Genomic DNA, 21305 nt, shown 5'->3' on the forward strand with positions numbered 1-21305 from the left:
TTGACATTTTTTAAAATATATAATCAATATTTATATTAGAAATATTTTTTTGATGGATTTATTTTATAAATATTAGAAATTGTATATTACTACATTTGTTATTATATAAATGAAACAACTGATAATTATTCTAAAAGAAATAAATGAAAATATTTTTTATTTCTAATTATAAGAAACATATGATCACTTACAAATATATTAATATCTAATTTTATTTAATATTCTTAATTTATTGTGAAATCTATTAACGAAATATCATCCTTTTCTATGAAAGAGTATTTAAATATTTTTTTAATAAATATTGTTCAATTCTGCAGTTTCATTGAATAAAAGTAAATACATTGAAGATAAAATTGTGATATCAATTAAATGAAAAAAATTGTCATATTTTTTTTTATAAACGTCTATGTCTATCTTTACCGTCAAATAAAAAAATTTAAATAAAAATACCAAAACTCTCTATTTATTTCGAGCGTCGCTCAGAATTTAAAAATCTATTTTTCATTTAAAAAGAGACTATTGAATTTGTCTTTGGCCTCTTGAAGAATCAAAGTGACAACATTATTCCACTCCGAAGCAATTGAGGAAGAATTCGAACCCATGACGCATTCTTTCTTTTCTTTCATTACTTAAATCACTAAGTTACCTAACTTGTTTAAGTTATAATATAAACACTATATTATATTTAACAAAAAATAAATATAAAAAAGAATTATTCTAAAAAAATAGTTTGAAAATTTAAGCTGTCCAAAACAATTAGGTATGCATATTTCACACTAAGCACTTTCCGTTTTCTGTTACATTCCAGTTTCCAGCCAACACCAGTCTCAGTTTCAAAAACCCTCGTTCTGAAATACCACTCCCATATCTCAATTTAAAAACTCCTCATTCATTCATTCAATTCAATCATCCAAACTACATGAAGGGTTCCTGCGATCTCGGCACGCCGAAGCGCCGAAAAGCAGAGCCAGAAGAGCAATGTTCCCCTGCGGCCGAGAACACCAAGAAGAGGAAGTCCTCCGCAAAACTCACTCCAAGAAAAAGAGCCTCCAAGGTCTCTCATTTTTTGAATTGTTGTTATTATTAATGTTTTTAGTTATTGCATTGTGGTGAATTAGAGTAATTTGCTTTTCGGTGCAAGTGTTCTCATGCTAATTTGCCAATGCGTGTTGAGTGTGAAAATTGATAATTTTTTTAATTTGTCTTGTTTGCTTGAGCAGAATAGCACCCCGAAGAAGAATAGCACGCCGAAGAAAAATGGATCGGCAGTCGGTTCGCCTGATTCGGCTTGGAAGATCGATTTGCGGTTGGAAGCAAAATTGTCAGCAGAGGTTAGTGTTGCTTGAAGCTGTGACTTTTGAGGGAATTTTTTGTTAATGTTTTGAGCTGTGTGGAATAGTGATATGTGGGTGAAATTTTGATTGTGACCTGTTGGTGCATTGAGCTAGGTTTTCGTTATGGCCAAGAGTTTGTTAGTGTGATGTGATATGTAGTGTGCTTTGTGTTCCTTTCTGAAACAGGAAGATTCAAGGATGTTTGCGGGACGGAAAATACATCCGTTTTTTTCGTTGTGGAAGGTGGAGAAGCAAAATCAGGGACAGGAACATGCTTTATCTGCAGTTAAGAGGGAAGGGAGAGGAATTACATGTGGTCCTATTCATATATTTGAAAATGTTCAGGTATGATGGTTGTGTGTGTGATTTGATGTTGCTTCCTCTAATGTGATAAAAGGGTGGCTTGATTTGTGAATTCTTACAAGATTAGGTGTTTGGTCTCTACTTGTTTTAATTTGAGTTTTGAAGGGGTTTGACTTGTAGATATGTTTAGGGGTGGGAAGCTCTGTTCTGTTGGTTTTTTCATTGTTTTTAGTTTCTTCTGTTCATTCATCACAATTAAATTTCTTCTTTTATTAAAATAATGATCAAATGTTGGTAAATGTATTTCCTTGTTCTCTGGGTTTTTAATTCTGCAATTTCTTCTTGTTGATGCAGGATGGTGCTTCACCCCTTGACTGGAGTGACTGGACATTTTTGGATAAGACCACCGTTGCAGATTTTGGTACAGAAAGTTCAAATTTATTTGTTATGGAGGGTTCTATTGAATCCTTAAATTTTGATAACTTACCTAGTTCTATAAGACCCTCAAGTGCTTCAAGTTCTCACAATGCCATGTCTTGCTCAAGTCAACTTTCTATACAGCCAGATAGTATGCTGGAAATATCACCACCAAACTCAGCTGTGCTAGCTAATGAGCAAGCAATATGGCCTTTGAAGCCAGAAGATGCCAAAGTGGTACATAATTTATTATTGTATAATCGACTTGGGGCCTTCTGTCCCTATCCCCATTAACCTGTCCCCTTTTCACAGCTTTATGTAATCAGTGGAAGCTAAAATTATTGTCAGGACCTGGACTTGGAGGTGAATGAAAATACTTTTTCAGGGCATCAGGGCATTTTCAGAAAGTCAGATACTGAGCCACTGAGTAAATTTCTTCAAGAAAGGTTAACCCAAGCATGAACCAAACCAAATATCTTCTTGGTGATAATATGTGTACATTTTGCCATAGCGATTTTTTTTGTTATTTTATGTTTATGTCATGCACATTCTCTTTATTTGTGGATGCTGTTAAATACCTTTTTCTGAATATGTTGCACTGTTTCCGTCTGTTCATTTTTCTTTTCACTAATGCAATAGCTGCCAAACTGTTGCTTGAACTTTGGAGCACAGTTATGACTTATGAGACCCCTTCAGTCTAGAAACGTATAAGCCCTAATTAATTGGTTTATTTGTGATATTTTGGCTGAAAGCCAGGTGGTTGTGAAATCATTTTTTAGCAATTTCTTACTGCTGCCTTCTTTTCAAATTCTCTCTCTTAACATACCTAAGTACGGTCTAGTGTTCCCAGTTTCTCTTAGAAGTTGTATTTCCATTGCTTTTATTCTATTGTGATTGGTAGCATCTTAGATAGCTGCAACTTCATTTTTCTGTCACTTATGCTATAGGCTTGGCTAGCAAATTTTTTTTCCTGATGATGAATTTTTCCCTTGTATCCTGCCTTGCAGTATGAGGTCTTACTACCATAGTTGTAAAGGTAAGGCTGAGAGCAGCTTATGGATACATAAGTACAAACCAACAAAGGCCTTTGAGGTCAGACATTTCTTCTGGTTCCTGTTGTATTTTTTTTACTTAATACATATATATGCGCGCACAAACACACACACATTAAGTTGCATGTTTGTATTTCCTAAATCATGCTTCTCTTGTTTCATGACTTTGTTTTAGGTTTGTGGTAATGAAGAGGCTATGAATTTCTTGCGTGACTGGTTACATCTTTGGCATGAAAGACGTTATCCATGCAGAAAGGGTTCCTCTAACAGGGATCAAAGTAACAGACAAGATGATGGTGACAATTATATCTGTTCTGATAGTGACTATGCTTCAGAAGATATTAATGAGAAGGATTCCCTACAGAATGTTCTTTTGATTACAGGACCAATTGGGGTGCGTGGAAATATATTTTGTCAAAAATTGTGGCATACACCCCATGGATACATAATCCTGTGCCATTTGATTATTGAAAATATAATTTAATGGGTGAAAATCCTAAGTGGTATGGAGAATGAAAATGACTTTGACTGTTAACTAACTAGAGATGACCCATTTATAAAACCTTTTCACTATTGAATTCTAATATTTTGGAAGCACTTATGCTCATGCACCTGGATCTTTTTGTGGCATATTGCATTCTAGGTAACAAAGCTATATTTATTCTTGTACTATTTACATGTAGAGTAGTTTATTCCAAGGTCTCTTCTATTTTGCATTTCTCCGACAAAACCTCTTCTATTTCTAAAACCTACACAAAACCCCTCCTATTTTATAAAATTTAATAAATAGTGTACAGGGCAGTGGAAGGTGGAGGCAGTCATGTTCTTGATTTTCGAATAGTTTCACCTGGTTTTTAACTTTTTTTTAGAGATAACACTAACAGGCACACTTAACAACTCAGGCCAGTAAAAAACAGACATGCCACTTAAAATAGTTTTAGGTACACTGTGTCGTTATACATATATATATATATATATATATATATATATATATATATATATATATATATATATAAAGGATCAATTTGGTTTTATGCTAGGGAGGTCTACAGCAGAAGCCATTTATCTTATCCGGAAGTTGATGAAAAAGTACGGAAGTAAGGAAAGAGACTTACATATGGTTTTTGTTGACTTGGAAAAAGCTTATGACCATGTCTCAAGAGATGTGTTGTGGAAGACTTCGGAGAAAAAAGGCATGCACATGGCTCATATCTGAGCTATACAAGACATGTATGAAGGGGTAACTACTAGTGTGAGAATTCCAGGAGGTGAAACTAAGGACTTTCCTATTGGGATAGGATTACATCAAGGCTCAACTTTAAGTCCTTACTTGTTTAACCTAGTCTTGGATGTGCTTATCAAGGACATACATAAGATTATCCCGAATTGCATGCTTTTTGCAGATGATATAGTCTTGGTTGAGGAATCAAGGGAAGGAATTAACAGTAAGCTTGAACTCTAGAGGCAGACTTTGGAAACAAAAGGTTTTCATTTAAGTATGAGTAAGACAAAATACATACACTACAATTTTAGCAAGAGATGAGAGAATTTTGGATCGGAAGTTAAATTGGGGGAAGATGTCATACACTCATACCACAGGTCTCTAAGTTTAGATACTTGGGATCAATCATACAAGATGATGGAGAAATTAATGAGGATGTTACGCATAGGATACAAGTGGGATGGCTTAAATAGAGAAAAAGCATCGGGGTTATTTGTGATTGCAAAGTGCCTACCAAGCTCAAAGGCAAGTTTTATCGTATAGCTATACGTCTAGCTATGCTATATGGTAGTAAATGTTGGGCTTTAAAGGGACCTGAGAGAAAATTGGGAGTTTGAAAAATGAGGATGTTAAGATTGGTGTAGCACCCATTGAGGAAAAGATGACATAAAATCAGTTAAGGTGGTTTGGGCATATACAAAGAAGGCCATAAGAGGTGCCAGTTAGAAGAGTGGATGGTATGATTTTTAGCTTGGGGAAGAGGGAGACCAAAAAGGACATTGGATGAACTCTTCAAGGAAGACTTGAGACTTAACAATACTTTTAAATCCTTGGTTTTTAATCGTGTCGAATGACATCATGTGGTCCATGTAGCCTATTAGACTAAGAAAGTTGCAGATGAAAAATTGTGTTCTCCTGTGGAGAATTCTGCATTAAATAGTGCCTATACAATTTGATTTCTACATCTGTGCATTAAGTAGCCAATCTACAGTAAATGCTATCCTACAGTTGAGATGACTAATTAAGGAGATAATTACAGTTGTATAATCATATAAGATCTCCTGTTTTGAATGACCAACAAATTTGTACCAATAATAACAAATATGCTACAATTTGTGCGAATTAATAACTAATATTTTGCTAATCAATTCCATTGACATCCATCCTCAAATTGATGCTGGTAAGTCTAAAAGCATCAATTTGCTGACTAGAAAATTATGGCATTGACGTGTCAAGGATTTGGTGAGAATGTCTGTTGAACAGATGTAGAAATGTGAGGCAAGGTGATAACTCGATGGTCATATGCTTCCCGGATTGAGTGACAACTAATCTCTATGTGCTTTGTTCTTTCATGGTAAACAGGACTTATGGCAATTTGAATGACACTTGTATTGTTAGCATGCAGAGGAGTTGGTTTTGCTTATGAAAAACCAAGCTCTTAAAGGAGATCGCATAACCAAATAATCTCAGAGCATGCAACACACATGGTGTGGTATTCTGCTTCAGTGGATGATTTGGAGACTAAGTCTTGTTTCTTGCATTTCCAAGAGATTGAAGCTTCCCCTAAGAAGATTCACCAACCAGTAGTGGATTTTCTTGTGCTGGACATCCAGCCCAATCAGAATCACTGTATGCTTGAAGTTGTGTTGATGCACCAGTAGGAAAGAAAAGACCACAACTAGAATTACCAAGTAGATACTTAATAATATGATGTACTGCTGAAAGATGCAAATGCCGAGAAAATTGCATGAATTTGCTAACTGTGTGGACAACAAATGAGATGCTTAGTCTGGTGATGGTTAGGTAAATAAGACTTCCAACCATCTTACGATAGAAAGTTGGGTCTTGTAGAAGGTCAACTCCATCTCATTGCAATTTCAGATTAATTTCCATTGGAGTGTGAACAGAAGCAGAATTAGTGAGACCAACTAATTGAATTAGATCTTGAATATATTTGTGCTGATTGACAAAAATGTCTTTTTGTTGAAAGTGTACTTCTAATCCCAAGAAATAAGTGAGTTGGCCAAGGTCTTTCATGTGGGAAGTTGAGGGCAACAGTCTCTTGATTGTACTGTAGCCTCTTGATATGATCCGGTGACCACAATATCGTTCACATATACAAGAAGTATGACAATTCCTTTTAAGCTCCTTTGTATGAAAAGTGACGGATCATACCTGCTTTGCATGAAGGAAAAACTAAGCAGTGTTGTGCGAAACTTTTCAAACCATATTCTCGGTGCTTGTTTCAATCCATATAAAGAACGCTTCTGTTTGCACACAACATTAGACAAAGGTGAAGGCATACCGATAGGAAGTCTGATGTAAATTTCCTCCTTGAGGTCACCATGGAGGAATGCGTTCTTAACGTCCATCTAATGTATTTGCCAAGATTTAGATGCAGCAATGACAAGAATAGTGCGCACAATAGTCATTTTGACCACAGGTGCAATGGTCTCCTCATAATTAAGGTCAAATTCTTGCTTATTTCCAAGAACAACCAACCTGGTCTTGTATCAATCGATTGATCCATCTGAACAAAGCTTTATATTGAATACAAATTTGCTGCCAAGGGGTTTGACTGAAGAAGGACAGGTTACAGCAACCCATGTTTGATTTTCTTCTAGTGCTAGAAGTTCTATTTCCATAGCTTCTCTCCAACATTTGTGCTAGAAGTTTTATTCCCATGTTTTTTTTTCTATTTCTCAGTATTTAGATTATTAATGACTCTTCATCTTTTCCCCTCAAGGAATCATTTGATTATAATCTCTGTTTCTATGTCTTTTAAAAAACGTATAGAAATTTAATTTTTTATTTTACTTTTCAAGCAATTGGTTGCCTATGAATGATCATAAAATATTCAGAAAAGTTCAGGAATTTAATTGCATTTCTAATGATAGTATTAAGTAATGATAGTCTTTGTTTTTCTTTGGTATTTTGATTTTGATTAAAGGAGTGTATATAAAATGCAAACTTTCTCATTTGTTCCTTCCACAATTTTCTTGGCTTGGGTAAGCATAACATAGCTGCCCCTCTGTTCAATTTTGCATAATAATTATCAAGAAAATTCTGTAATTCTTTATTCTGGTAATCATGGTGGTAGGAAGGAACGATCGACTTTTTTTTTTCTTGGTATATTTTGATTAATGGTAGGTCTATAAAAACTATGTCCCATTTGTGCCCTTAAGAATGCTGACATAAATGAATTCAACATAGTTGTAGATAATTATCATCATTTATATGTTCTTGGATTCAATATTTTCAGTATAACAGTAAACACTTCTTGTTCATAACTTCTAACTGGTTGCTAAAGAATGAGTTTGTAATGCTGCAGAGTGGCAAGTCTGCAGCTGTCTATGCTTGTGCCCACGAACAAGGGTTTAAGATTTTAGAGGTATCACTATTTAAAAATATATTTTTGTATATTTATGCTTTCAATTGATCCATCTTTGTAATGATATTCATTAATCTCACGCACACTGCAAATAGCTACCTTTGATTTTTCAAATGAATCAGTAAAGATCAAGCATAGAAATTAATTAGCTAGATTGGGTTTATGATGATGTATTGTAAAGTTTGCTTCTTTTCTGAATTTTGGAGTTATGCATTCTATTCCATTCCGTACCCAATATGAAGAATGGCAGTTATTATGTTTTAGTTAAAAATATTGTTTTCCTTATTTTCTGGGATAGAAAAAAATAAAAATAATATATATATATATATAGGAAGGGGAGAATATAAGAGAGGATAAGTTATCCTCTATAAACCACAAGGTTGAAGGATATAGATAGGGTTTACTCTAATTGTGTGTTGTATCACACATGTATACTCTTATTTATAATTGAATATCATTACAATTTAGGGAAACATGATCATGACTATTAATGACAATAATCCCTAATTATCAGCTAATGATAATTCCCTAATTATAGTGATAAAATCATATCTTCAACACTCCCACTCAAGCATGAGCATATATGTCATATGAACCAAGCTTGTTACATATGTTGTCAACACGAGAACCTTTGAGGTATTTAGTAAACATGTCTGCAAGTTGATCACCGGAGCTGACAAAGTTAGTGATGATTTCTCCTGAGAGCACCTTCTCTCTCACAAAGTGACAGTTAATTTCGATGTGTTTAGTCTGCTCATGGAAGATCGACTTTGATGCAATGTGGAGAACAACTTGATTGTCGCATAGCAGTCTAGTATCCTGAGTGTCTCCAAATTTTAGCTCTTGGAAAAGTTGCCTGAGCCATGTAATCTCGGATGGAATTGCTTCCATAGCACAGTACTCAGCTTCAACATTGGATTAGCAACTATTTTATGCTTCTTGCTCCTCCAAGAGATCAAGTTCCCTCCAATAAGAACATAATATCCAGAACTGGACCTTCTATCTGATGGTGATCCTACCTAGTTAGCATTAGAATAACAGACAATTTTGGCATTGTCTTTATCTCCATATATTAATCCGCGACTTGGTGCATTCTTAAGGTAACATTCCAATGACTATCACATGGTTCCTCCAAGAATTGGCTAACCACACTGACTGCAAATTTGGTCTAGTGACAGTGAGGTAATTAAGCCTGCGTACTAGACGACGATATTTTCTGAGGTCTTTCAATGGCTCCTACTAACTCGGAAGAAGTTTCACATTAGGATCCATGGGAGTATCGCTCGAGCGACAATCAATCATATCTGTCTCAATCAAAATGTCTAAGGCATACTTCTATTGGAAAATGACAATGCTAGATGAGGATTGGGCAACTTCAATGCCGAGGAAGTACCTGGGTGGGCCCAAGTCCCTAGTCTAAAACTGCCTATGAAGGTGAGACTTGAGGTGGAGGATCCCTGTGGAGTCATCACCAGTGATGACGATGTCATCAACATATACGAGATAGAAGCACAAACCAGACTTAGAATGAAGGAATATTACTGAGTGATCAACTTCACAGTGAGTCATACCAAATTCAAGCACAGCGGAGCTGAAACGACCAAACCAGGCACGGGGAGATTGCTTCAAGCCATAGAGTGAGACAAAGCTTACGAACAAGGGAGGAGTCACCGGAGACAAAAAGCCAGATGGCTGATCCATGTACACCTCTTCTTGCAATTGACCATGCAAGAAGGCATTTTTGATATCCAACTGGTGAAGAGGTCAATGTCGGATTGCGTCCATAGCAAGAAAAAGTCAAACAGAGATCATTTTGACCACATGAGAAAATTTTCACCATAATCAAGACCAAAAATCTGAGAATATCCCTTGGCCACCAGGCGAGCTTTATAGTGATCAATAGTGCCATCTAGTGTGATCTTCACCTTATAGACCCAACAACACCCAACAGTGGATTTGTTAGGAGGCAAGGGAACAAGCTCCCATGTGTTGTTGGCATCCAGCATAGCCATTTCTGCCAGCATCGTCTTTTGCCAATTGTGGTCAGCCATGGCTTCACCTGTACACTTTTGGAATAGACACAAAATCCAAAGAAGAGATAAAAGAGTAATAAGAGGGAGATAAACAGTCACAATTAAGAGTAAAAGCATATAAAGGATTGGGATTACGAGTGGATCGAACACCTTTGCGTAGGGAAATGGGAAATTCAATTGCAAGCGATGGTGGTGGACAGATGTTTGGAGTAGGAGATGATGATGGAGGATCAGTAAGTGGCGCTGCTGGTAGTGCCTGTATCCGTCGGTGGTATGTGAGTAGTGGCGGTGGAGTTGGAGCAGGAGCAACGAGTGGTGCCGAAACAACAGGTGAAACCTCCAGAGGGTCATTTTCAACGATGGAAGGAAAGAAAGGAGTAGTCTAAAAGAATGTAACATCAGTAAAGATCAGATACCGTTGAAGTTGAGGAGAGAAGCATCGGTAACCCTTCTGGAGGTGGGAATAACCTAGAAATATACATTTTAGAGACTTGGCAGAGTTTATTTCTACCTGGAAAGTGATCATGGACAAAACATGTACTTCTAAAGACATGGAGAGGAACCGAATGAAGGTCCTATTTAGGATTCAAGATGGAATAAGAAATCTGATTATTGAAAACCAATGGAGGCATGCAGTTAATCATATGAAAAGCAGTAAAAGAAGCACCCCCCCAAAAACGAAGTGGGACATTATAGTGAAGAAGGGTGTGAGTTGTTTCCACCAAGTGACGGTTTTTGCGTTCAGCAACACCATTATGTTGTGGTGTTTAGGCACATGATGTTTGATGAAGAGTCCCTTGCGAGTTTAGGAAGGACTAAAACTGGGATGACAAATATTCTTTTGCACTATGTGTTCGTAAAATTTTAATTAAGGAGCCAAACTGATTTTGAATCTCAACAAAAATACTTTGAAAAATAGAAAAACATCAGAACGATTCTTTATTAGAAAAAACCCAAGTAGAACAAGAGAAATCGTCTATAGATGTGACAAAATAAAAAATCCTAATGTGGAACAAACTTGACTCGAACCCCAAATATCAGAGCGAACTAAGACAAAAGGTGACACAACACGCTTATTATTGACACGAGAACCATAATTGGTATGAGTATATTTACCTAGTTGACACGACTCGCATTGAAAGGACTTAACATTAGAAAGACTTGGAACTAATAGATGCAATTTCTCCAGATTCGAGTGCCCAAGGCGTTGATGTGCGAGAGCTGGAGATGCAGATGAGACACAGCCACAGGCAATCGGAGGCGTAAGCTGATATAATCCTCCAGACTCATGTCCTACTCCAATTCTCAGTCAAGTGTGTCGAACCTGTACAAGAATGGAATTATTAACAAATTGGACAGAAAAATATAGAGCAAGTGAGTTTGCTAATATAGATTAAATTAAAAGGACAACCAAGAACAAATAAGACAAAATTTAATGAAAATTGAGGAAAAGGGTGTGTTTGTCCGATGCCTCGAACTTTAATCTGAGAGCCATCTGTGCGAGTAACAGAAGGCAAGGTGTTTGAAAAAGTCAAGGAAGAGAAAAGAGATTGGTTACCTGTCATATGATCAGAGGCACTGGAATCAAGAATCTAAGGTCCAAGAGAGGAGGACTAAGAAACAAAGGCTACAGGATTACCAGACTGAGCCAGAGGTAACATGTGATGCAAGTTTTGTTGGCTGCTCGAAGCTAGAGAAGCTCATTATACTCAGCAACAGAGATAGTAATCTCTGAACAAAGGTGGTCACTTGGGCCACATTAACTCATCGAGACAATTGTCTTGCTTTGATGTGACAGTCTTCTTCAACATGAACCCAGTTCTTGCAGTAGTGGCAGTGAATACCTCGACCATCACCACGTCCTCCATGATGAGAGGAGTGAGAGACAAAGGCAGAGGAATCCCCAGTAGAAGTGGAAAAGGGTCCGAAGGTATGTGGAATGGAGAGACACAGCAACTGCTCCTGAACTAAGTCATAGGTGGGAACCGTAGGACTCGATAATATCTGATTGCGAATTGCGTCAAGGTCTGATGTGAGTCCAGCAAGAGCAACCACTATGAAGAACTGTCCGCATTGTTTGTAAAAAGTTGTTACATTAGTAGTAAAGGGCATAGTAGAATATCCCGCAATCAAACGATCAAGCTTACCAAGGTGTGTCTACATGTCCATGTTTTCTAACTTAATTTTCATTAAGGTAGTGAATACACTGTAGAAACGATGGACATCGTTGGAGTAAACTTTCTTGGCCTTGGTCCGCACATCATAGCAGGCTGTAAAAGCCTAGTACTATGCCTGAAGGTTGGGAGCAAGAGAGAACCATAGCACGCTGCATCCTATCGATTTGCTTCCAATGGGCTTGATTTTTGGTCGAAACATCCGTTTGTTTGGTGGTTTGGTGATCTGCATGGCCTTGGCATTGGAACCACAACTGAATAGAAGCGACCCAAGTGCTGTAGTTCGTGGTCCTGATTAATTTTTCGCACGGAATCAGCGGAACAATAGTGAACGTAACTGGGGCAGCAAAAATGAGAGAGGCCATCAGAAATTCATTGAAAAGGTGCCAAATAGGGGGTTGGGAAGGTATGTCGGAGGTAGGCGAGTTTGATGGAGGGGTTGCCGGCGAGTTAGTACGCCAGATAGTGGATCACGTGCCGATTTAGTGAGGTCTACTCGTTGGTGAAGAAGTAGTGTGTGGCAGTAGATTAGGAGGCGTTCTGGTTGCCGGAGGGAGGAAACTCTAGGGGTGTGGTCATGTCGGGGTAAGGGGGTCTCGGCGGTGGTGAACAGAGACTTGCGGTTCGATTCGTGTTACTATTCATGCGAACAATAGAGAACGCACATGGAGACAGAAAAAATAATAGAGGAAAAATTTTAACCTATCTCTATGATACCATATAGAAAGGTTTTACTGTAATCGTGTGTTGCATCATACATGTATACTCTTAATTATAATTGAATAACAATACAATTTAGGGAAACCTAATCCAGACTATTAATGACAATAATCCCTAATTATCAGCTAATGATAATTCCCTAATTATAGTGATCAAATCACATCTTCAACAAAGGAAAAGAAATGTAAAAACCTTAACAGGTAACCACAAATCAAATGCAACCTAAGAAGAAAAGAGAGATGGGAGCCACCACAACTACCCTAAAACTCTTGAAGGAAACTCCCTTCACAAAATCACCTCTGAAAAAGGGAAAAAGTAAAACTAAAATGAACACAAACAACACAACCATCGCCTTCAATAAAGGAGATAACTAAAAGCTTTCAAAAGAACCTAGACAAGCCTTCTAGTTCCTCTAGATCATCCATAATTTATTTGTTGCTTTTTGTACTTTCTTCGTACTATAGATATTTGGCAGAAAAACTACCTTTACCTCCATACCCAAAGGATCAACCGCCGTTATCCCCATTGAATCAAGAAGTTATTTTGGATCACCCAAATCACTTGCATTTTCCAAAGGTCTTCCTCATCCATGGCCCTTTTCACTTTGACCAAAAAGTTTCAGCTTTTCAATATCTGGACAAGGAAGAATTTCCTTTCTAGAATCAGCATTGAAAGAATGACATCTAGGATACCATTCTCTTCTATGCGATCCTTGCAGCCTAAACTTACGGTATTATTAATTTGAACAATTTGTTGTAGAAAAAGCTCCTTCACTCCTTGTAAGATATCATCAATATAGGGACACTCTTGCTCACCATTCTATTGATCAATTTTTTCTCTTAAGCCATCCAGAAGTAGACATTTACATCTTCAAAATTAACCTCTTGCCCTTTCTGGAAATTTGAAAACCCAAACAAGTTTCAACAACCTCTGCACTTTCTTGTTGAAAATAATCTTTTCACTCCTTGTAAGTTATCATCAATGTCAAAACACCCTGCCGAACATCCTATTGCTCATATTCTTCCCTTAATTCATCCAGAAACAGACCTTCATTGTCTTCATAAAAGGAATCAAGATCATCTTTATCATATAAACTCTGCCGGCCCACCTCTGTACCTGCAAATGGAGAATCTTCTTCAATCTCTTCAAGAGTCAATTTGAATCCTGAATTTTGCAGGCATTCTTAACAACATTGTTTAATTTCACCCTATCTATCCTGTCTTTGTGCATAGTAGAGAAAACTCTAGACAGACCATAACTGTAGAAAATGCTTCAGCATTTATCTCTTTCCCATCAGAACTCTGACCTTTGCCAAACTCTCTTTGGGAACTATGTTGATTGTCAGCATTGCTGATGTGACCAGATGTTGTAAGTTTGTAACTGCCAAAGCAAAGCACTTCCCATATGCCAATGTGCATCTCCACCAAACACCACTGATTCCTTTCACAAATTAGAGGACCAATAACAAGAGGCATATGCCTTCGCCCTTCACCTACTTTCTTAACAGCCCAGCAGTATCCTTTCCTAAAGGCATAATAACAGTAGTGTTGGAAACAATTATTAGTGTTGCCCTTATAATGGCCTACTTTCCAATAGGAAGTATTTGAGAAACAGATGCGGGATGTATCCCCACACTCCTGTGAGCAGCTTTTTGTAATATCTTCTAGTTGTTAATTGTTAAAACTTGTCCTTTCTTTGTTTTAATATATCTGTAATTTTGTTTATGAATTTGGTAAAATATTTCAAAGTTTATTGCTCATGTCTTAACAGATCAATGCATCAGATTGTCGAAACGGGGCTGCTGTCAAGCAAAAATTTGGATCGACTCTTGAATCAAATCACGGAAAGTTCAAAAGGTTTATTAATGTGTCCTGTCAATGCTTGCTAAGAACTGTTGTTACTAAAAACATCTGTTGCTGTGTTATTTTATTTGGGAAAACCTAAGTCCCACATCGGCTAGAGATAGTGCCAAGATAGAGTATATAAGTGGAAGAAAACCCTCACTTCATGAGCTACTTTTTGGGGTTGAGTTAGGCTCAACTCACATTCTAAGATGGTATCACAAGCTATTCTAGATTCATTAAATTGGTCACCCACCATGTTATGCTCATACCAAGCTCAAAAATGTTGGGCATGAGGGGGAGTATTGGGAAAACCCAAGTCCCATATCGGCTAGAGATAGCGTCAAGATAAAATATATAAGTGGAAGGTAATCCTCACTTCATGAGCTAGCTTTTAGGGTTGAGTTAGGCTAAACCCACATTCTAAGATTATCTGACCATACTTTAGCTCATATGTGCTTTCACTTTCCTTCAATATTTTGTTGACTTATTTGAGTCTTAATTTTGTCTAAGAAAGAGCATTTCTTCTTTCACAGGTAATTGGCACTTCATTTAAATTTACATGGGAATATAGATGCCCTTGAGGAAATGCCATAGACTAAACAATACTATATGTTGGGTAGATGAAAGCATTGTGTTAGTAGTTGTTGCAAAATCAAATAATTCTATGCTGTCTTTAAATTAGTAGTTTGATTTTTTCAAGCTCTAGTAGGGTGATTATCCAATTAAGAGAGAAGCAAATTTGAAAGAAACCTTGTGAGAACCACACCACAAAACTTAGTCATTGTAGTTGGAGAGCCCAAAGTCTTACAAACCCCACACTAGAATTCCATACTTCTAATGGGACTCAAGTCCCAAACTTTGCAATTGGATCCTATCATCGCACCATGCTCTGCAGCTCCAACACACATGCAGGTTGTTTGTGCACTAGCCCTTTAACTAGTCTCGGGCAGACATTGCAATTGCCGGTAAGAGATTAGTATTTTACTCCCTAAAGTGTTTTTTACTTAGTTTCTGTATTTCTTGTAATCAGAGGTTAGTTAACTGTTTCTCACAGTTAACTAATTCAGGTTAGGTTAGTTTTCTATTAGACAATTGTAAGTACAACTGTCAACAGCTTTATCATTCTGTTATGCAACTGCCTATATGTACTGTTTCATTCCCCGATCTATGGTCTGGTTGAATCCTCATCAATATAGAAACACTTTCCTCTCTCTCTCTCTCTCTTTCTCTCTTCTCCCTAAATCTCTTTAGCCGGTGTCATCACTTGTTTGCAGATAAGAGACATGGTGGTAGACTATGAGCCTATGACACTAATTGATAAAAATAACTTGGGAAAACCACACGACATAAGTTAGTGGTTCTAGTTGGAGAGTTCAAGGGCTTATAAACCTCACACTAGAATCCCATACTTCCAATGTGAGACTCAAGATCCATACCTTGCAATTGGATCCTAACAAAATTTTAGATGTTCAGGATAGTAAAGGCATTAGCAAACTATTAAGAAGCGTTGTTGAAGTCCCTAAATGTCTTAAGCAATAACCTTGTAATGTGGGCTGGAGTGCAGGATGGGCTCCTAAATTCATTCTTCAGTGAGATAGAGAAATCAAATGAATGGGTTTAAGGGTAAGGGGAAAACAAGAGTATGGAATTTAATGTTGAATTTCTTCATTGCATGGTTTTCCTTTTCAATCTTATTTTAATAGAATCAAGTTACTCACTGTAAGAACCCTTTCTGTCAATCTGTTCTGTGGTAATATCTTATATGGTGCTTCTCTTTCAGGTTATTGGATCACACTGAGAGTCCACATAAGAAAACTGTGAAGTTGCTTCCAAGTCCAGCTTTGCCTAATGGTATAGAAGCTGAGGAGATGGGTGATGGGGTGATTGAACTGATAACCATTTCCGATGATGAAGCCTGTAGTCTTGGTGGAACCTCTCCAAGGTTACGTGGCAAAAGTAATGTATTTACATGTGGTAGTGTCCAAACTCTAATTCTAGTTGAGGATGTGGACATCCTTTTTCCTGAAGATCGTGGATGTATTGCTGCCATACAACACATTTCTGAGACAGCAAAAGGGCCAATTATATTGACCAGCAATAGTGAGATGACTTGTTACAATAATGCATCATTGCTCAACATATAGCTTTGGTCAATGCGTTCATATTTATGACGATGTCATTTTTTCAAATTAGGTAATAATGGTGGCCTACCAGATAGTTTTGCAAGACTACATGTTTCTTTCTCATTGCCATTGCCAGATGAGTTACTTTGCCATATGTACATGGTATGTGCTTTGGGATTTCCAACTCCTCAGAACGGAAAATTGAAAGCGAAATTTATACTTCTATGGATGACCTGCAGGTTTGTGTCACAGAAGAAGTCAACATCAATCCTCTTTTACTGAAAAATTTTATCCAGTCTTGTGATGGAGATATTCGTAAAACCATTATGCAACTTCAGTTCTGGTTCCAGAGTAAAAAATATAAAAAAGGTGTGTTACACTTACATAGCAATTACTTTTGTTGCATGTGGATGTTTATGACTTAAAGAAAACCATAGTTCAAATTTGGGCTTATTATTGTGTGCTTTGATTGCTCTCTTTTTAAGGCCTACTTTTTTTTTCATTTGTGTTAGCAATAGCTTGTAGCATGTACACAGAAAAGAAAACAGCTTATTATATTATTTATCGATTAATTTTGGAGAAATATTTAAAAGGTTAGAGAAGTTAGATCAAAATACTTCTATCAAGAGAGATAGGGATCAGCTATTTTGTAATTGTGAGTAATCAGATTAGGGGGAAACCAATATCAATTACACTTTTATTTATTTATTTGTTCATTCTCTTTGAACAAATTATTTGACATATATAGAAATTATCTTCCTTGAGTTTTCCATGATGGTTATTTTTTAATTGAGCACATATAGATCAATTGGAAAGAGATTGTCCTCACTTGACCGACTGGCTGTCTCGAGTTCAAATCCTCGGAATGCAAATGTGTTAAAACCTGATAAAGAGAGCTTTGTCACCCTTAGTGGTCCTGTTTAACTCATGCTCAAATAAGATGAATCAAACCCAAAAACCAGCCTCTACATGTACATATAGCCTCCCCAGACTTTACTAGGTGGGAGCCTCGTGCTAGTTTGCCCCCTTTTTAACTAGTCTTGAAGCAAAAACTGAAGATTTTTCCCCCCATCCCTTTTCACTCACTATTTTCTTTAATACATTTTCAATTTTATGACTTCAACTTGATGGAAAGATTTTTTTTTTCACAAGGTACTTCTAGAAACTAACAACTCAAATATATAAATTGTGTGTGAATATAAATGCATATGTGATTAATATTGCAAATAAGACAACATACAATTCCCATTGCAGAAATGTAAACATTTTCTTTCTTTACTGTCCAGACAGGAAAGTGCAGAAGGTGTATGGCTCACTTCCTTTTGATCTTGAGGCTTGTCATCAGATAATACCAAAGATGCTACCCTGTGATTATCCCTCAGAGTTATCCAAACTAATTGAGAAGGAAATTGCTAACTCAATAACCATAATGGAGGACAACTCATGCTCGCAGGGGTTAGTTAATAAAGAGCTAGACATAAATGAAAGGAAAAATGATTTAGATGTGCAATTTATGAAGACTGATTATTTAGAGGCCAAGGTTGAGAGGATCAAGAGATCTCTTACAGACTGCAGTAGGTTTGAAAGTCAACATAGTGCTATTTCTGAACTATCACATTGTTCTGGATCCCTGGTAACATCCTCTTGGCAAAAGGATCAAAGTAAACATATAGTGATGTCCTCTGATTCTGAGGAGAAGGATCCAAACAATGGACATTCTCTAGACGTTCATGAGGAAGTTTACAAGAGACATTCCCTTGAAAGCAACAGTGAATATCTATGTAAGTTTCAAACGAATCAAGCCTACCCCAGTACATCATTTTGTAAACTGGTTTGTTCTGGTCTGGAAGATTCAGAGGAGGAACGGTATAAATATGTAGAAACTGCTCATGATGCATGCTTAAATGAAACATGTAAATCGTTTGATATGTCCTGTTTTCCAGGAACAATATCCATTCCTGAGACAGCAATTCAAAATGGAATAAAGCCAATGTCTGGACCAGTGTCTTCTGGCTGCCATGCTGATCCGGTAGAAGTTTCTCTGAATAATGAGCTGACACCGTTCACTTTCAGTGTTTGTCAGTCCTTAGACAAATTGCCACAAAATTCTGATTCATTGGTAAATACTGAAATTCCGGAATCTTTTTCAAAAGCCGCAGTGCAAAATCTCAGAGATGGGAACACGGAAACCTCAACTGTGTGTAATGTAATAGATGAGTGCGGCCATGCTGATTTTAAATGGAAATCAAAGTTTGCTGAGTCCAGTCCATCTATGGCGATGGATATGGTACATTTGTGGAGGAAACATCGTATTTGTCAAAAGGATTTAGGACAGCATGACAACCCAGAACTGGGTGTTATTCAAGTTGTTAAACTTACTAGTGGACTGACCAATCTAATTTCTGAAGCTGACTTACTGTTTCATGGTCACCAACAAAAACAATGTGTAAGTGCCTTAAAAAAGTTTTTCTTCATTTATATTGTTTTAGTACCTTAATTATGATAATAATGAATGTGCACTTGTGCAGGGTATTATGGAGCCTCTGATGTCCCTTTCCGATGAAGCCATATATAGTTGGTATTATGAACAAATGATGATGTCTACTGTTGCTGTACATGGTTTTTGTTTTTATGCCAAACGTATATCAGATGTGGGATCTAAGTTTGGTTTTATGAATGAGGTAGATCTAACTTCAGAGATGTTGGCTTGCACTACTAATGTTATGGCACTGGGAAACTTGTCTAGACAGGACCAAACAAAAAGCACAAGTATCCATGCCAAAAAGCAATTAGAGGTGAACGACCCAACAAATATTATGAAGAGGTATTTGTCCTTGACTTCATTTTAATTGTTAGTGCACACAATTCTTTTAGAATTTAATGGTCATACACTGACGTATAAAACAGTTTCATTGTTATCTAATCACAGACCACCATGTAAATAAGTGTGTTGACTTTTACAATCACTACTTTAAAGTCATATCAACAGTGGTTTATGATTAGATAACAATATAAAACTGTTTTACATTTTCTCATTCTTTTAACTTAAAAAATATTTTTCGGTATTTGCTTAATGTCAGACTTACTTCAGCAATTTAATGAAAAACAGAACATGTTTGTCCAACGCGATCCGGTCTATCATTCCTGCAAGATCGTCATTATCAATGAAAGGTCTTGCGTTCAATGAATATATATCTTCACTACGCCAAATTTCATTTTCAGAAGGTTTCCGCATTTCACATGGTTCTGAAAATATGAGAAAACGAAGGTACATGTTTGTGAAGCAAAATCAGTTTTCAGCATTCTGATTAATTGAAAAAGTTAACCAAGAATGGCTTAATCAGTTTTCCGCATTTCGCATAATGTCTTAATGCAGGCGGGTTGCTCCACATTATTTGAGCAGAGGTAGAATGGCGTTGTCCCCTGAAATTATATCATTGGTGTGTGAAGGTGATTTGTTCAGAAATATTTCTTCACAATATACTGCTAACATGGAAAGCAACTGTACATGATTAAACTTTAGAGCGTACATTTAATTTAAAAATAAAGCCATTAGTTCTGTGAAAATAAGAGTTGGTGTTTGGCATAGGACGAGGCCAATATGGCTTATTGACGCCTATGATTACGATCATGGGCTGAGATTGTAAAATAAACCATAGCAGCGAAGGATTAGCACAGGAGCTAGGAATTGTAAAATTTATTAATTGTAGACGTGTTATTTATTGTTCAAATAATCTTATTTTAACTAGAATTCTGTAGGGGCTGCCTTAATGCATCAAATTGCAATCTTAGAGCATGTTGCTTCGTCTATATGATAGATCATATTGAATGTTTGTATCTATATATCTCTCCTTATAAATATTAATTAAATAAATCCTAATCATTTTAGTTAGATAAGATTTGACTTGAGTATTTTTTTAAAGTCCTTGTAATATATTAATATACTAATATTAACGATGTTGTTAATAATATCATTAGTATTAATTTGTCAACAATATTATTAATACTAAAAGTGTATTTAAGACACTTTATTTTAGAACAGTATCATGGCTTTAAAATATTCCTTTAAAGGAGGCAAAACAGTGGAGATTAAAAAAGAAGACAAATACATGATAGAATGTCTTGTAACCTAAATTTTTCACTTTTTTTTTTAAGAAACCAAAATTTTTTACTTGACAACGTGAAAGGGAAGAAATTTATTTTTTTTTACTTAGGTGTTACTTAGATATCATTATTGATAAATCTAACGAATGTCCAATCATCATTTATTTATGTGTTCTCTTTTTCTTCCTTTTATTTACAATATATAACAACCGTACGTCCACTTAAATTTTTATGACGTCAAGCATATGTGCTTCTTAGTTATGATCATTAAGTTTTTTTTTTTTTTTTTTCAAATTATCATTTAACCGACAGGAAAAATGTAGTTCCACGATAGGAGTTAATTCCAGCCACAAGGCAGAGCCAACAATGCGGTAGTACGTAAATCGCAAGTTAATTAAATAAATATTTTAGTGCATGTTTTAATTACACTTAATTATGTTTTTAATCTTTAGCATAAATTTGATTTTGTCATCTAAATTTAAAATAAATCACTTTAGTTCCTATAATTTTAAAAAAATAAATAAATATGTTTTCATACATATAAAATATCTCTTTTTTATATTATTACCTATTTTTTGTTTTCGTATC

General features: G+C 36.2%; 1 protein-coding gene across 2 annotated transcripts; it reads left to right on the top strand.

Annotated features, from left to right (window-relative positions):
• Positions 1-594: 594 nt before the first annotated feature.
• Positions 595-20344, top strand: LOC100815984 (uncharacterized). Of its 2 annotated transcripts, XM_006596133.4 has the most exons (16): positions 596-1054; positions 1221-1331; positions 1521-1679; positions 1992-2291; positions 2403-2500; positions 3062-3146; positions 3282-3500; positions 7660-7719; positions 14417-14502; positions 16271-16590; positions 16684-16775; positions 16853-16982; positions 17900-19059; positions 19142-19437; positions 19723-19881; positions 19990-20344. In XM_006596133.4, exons 1-16 carry the CDS (start codon positions 920-922, stop codon positions 20123-20125), a joined length of 3546 nt encoding a protein of 1181 aa, XP_006596196.1. In that variant the 5' UTR covers positions 596-919; the 3' UTR covers positions 20126-20344. The 2 variants fall into 2 exon arrangements, with proteins under 2 accessions (XP_003544683.2, XP_006596196.1); XM_003544635.5 differs by lacking the exon at positions 7660-7719 and having other exon boundaries at positions 595-1054.
• Positions 20345-21305: the final 961 nt, after the last annotated feature.

This window comes from Glycine max, chromosome 14 (assembly GCF_000004515.6).
Source record: "Glycine max cultivar Williams 82 chromosome 14, Glycine_max_v4.0, whole genome shotgun sequence".
In the NCBI taxonomy this organism is placed as follows: Eukaryota; Viridiplantae; Streptophyta; class Magnoliopsida; order Fabales; family Fabaceae; genus Glycine; species Glycine max.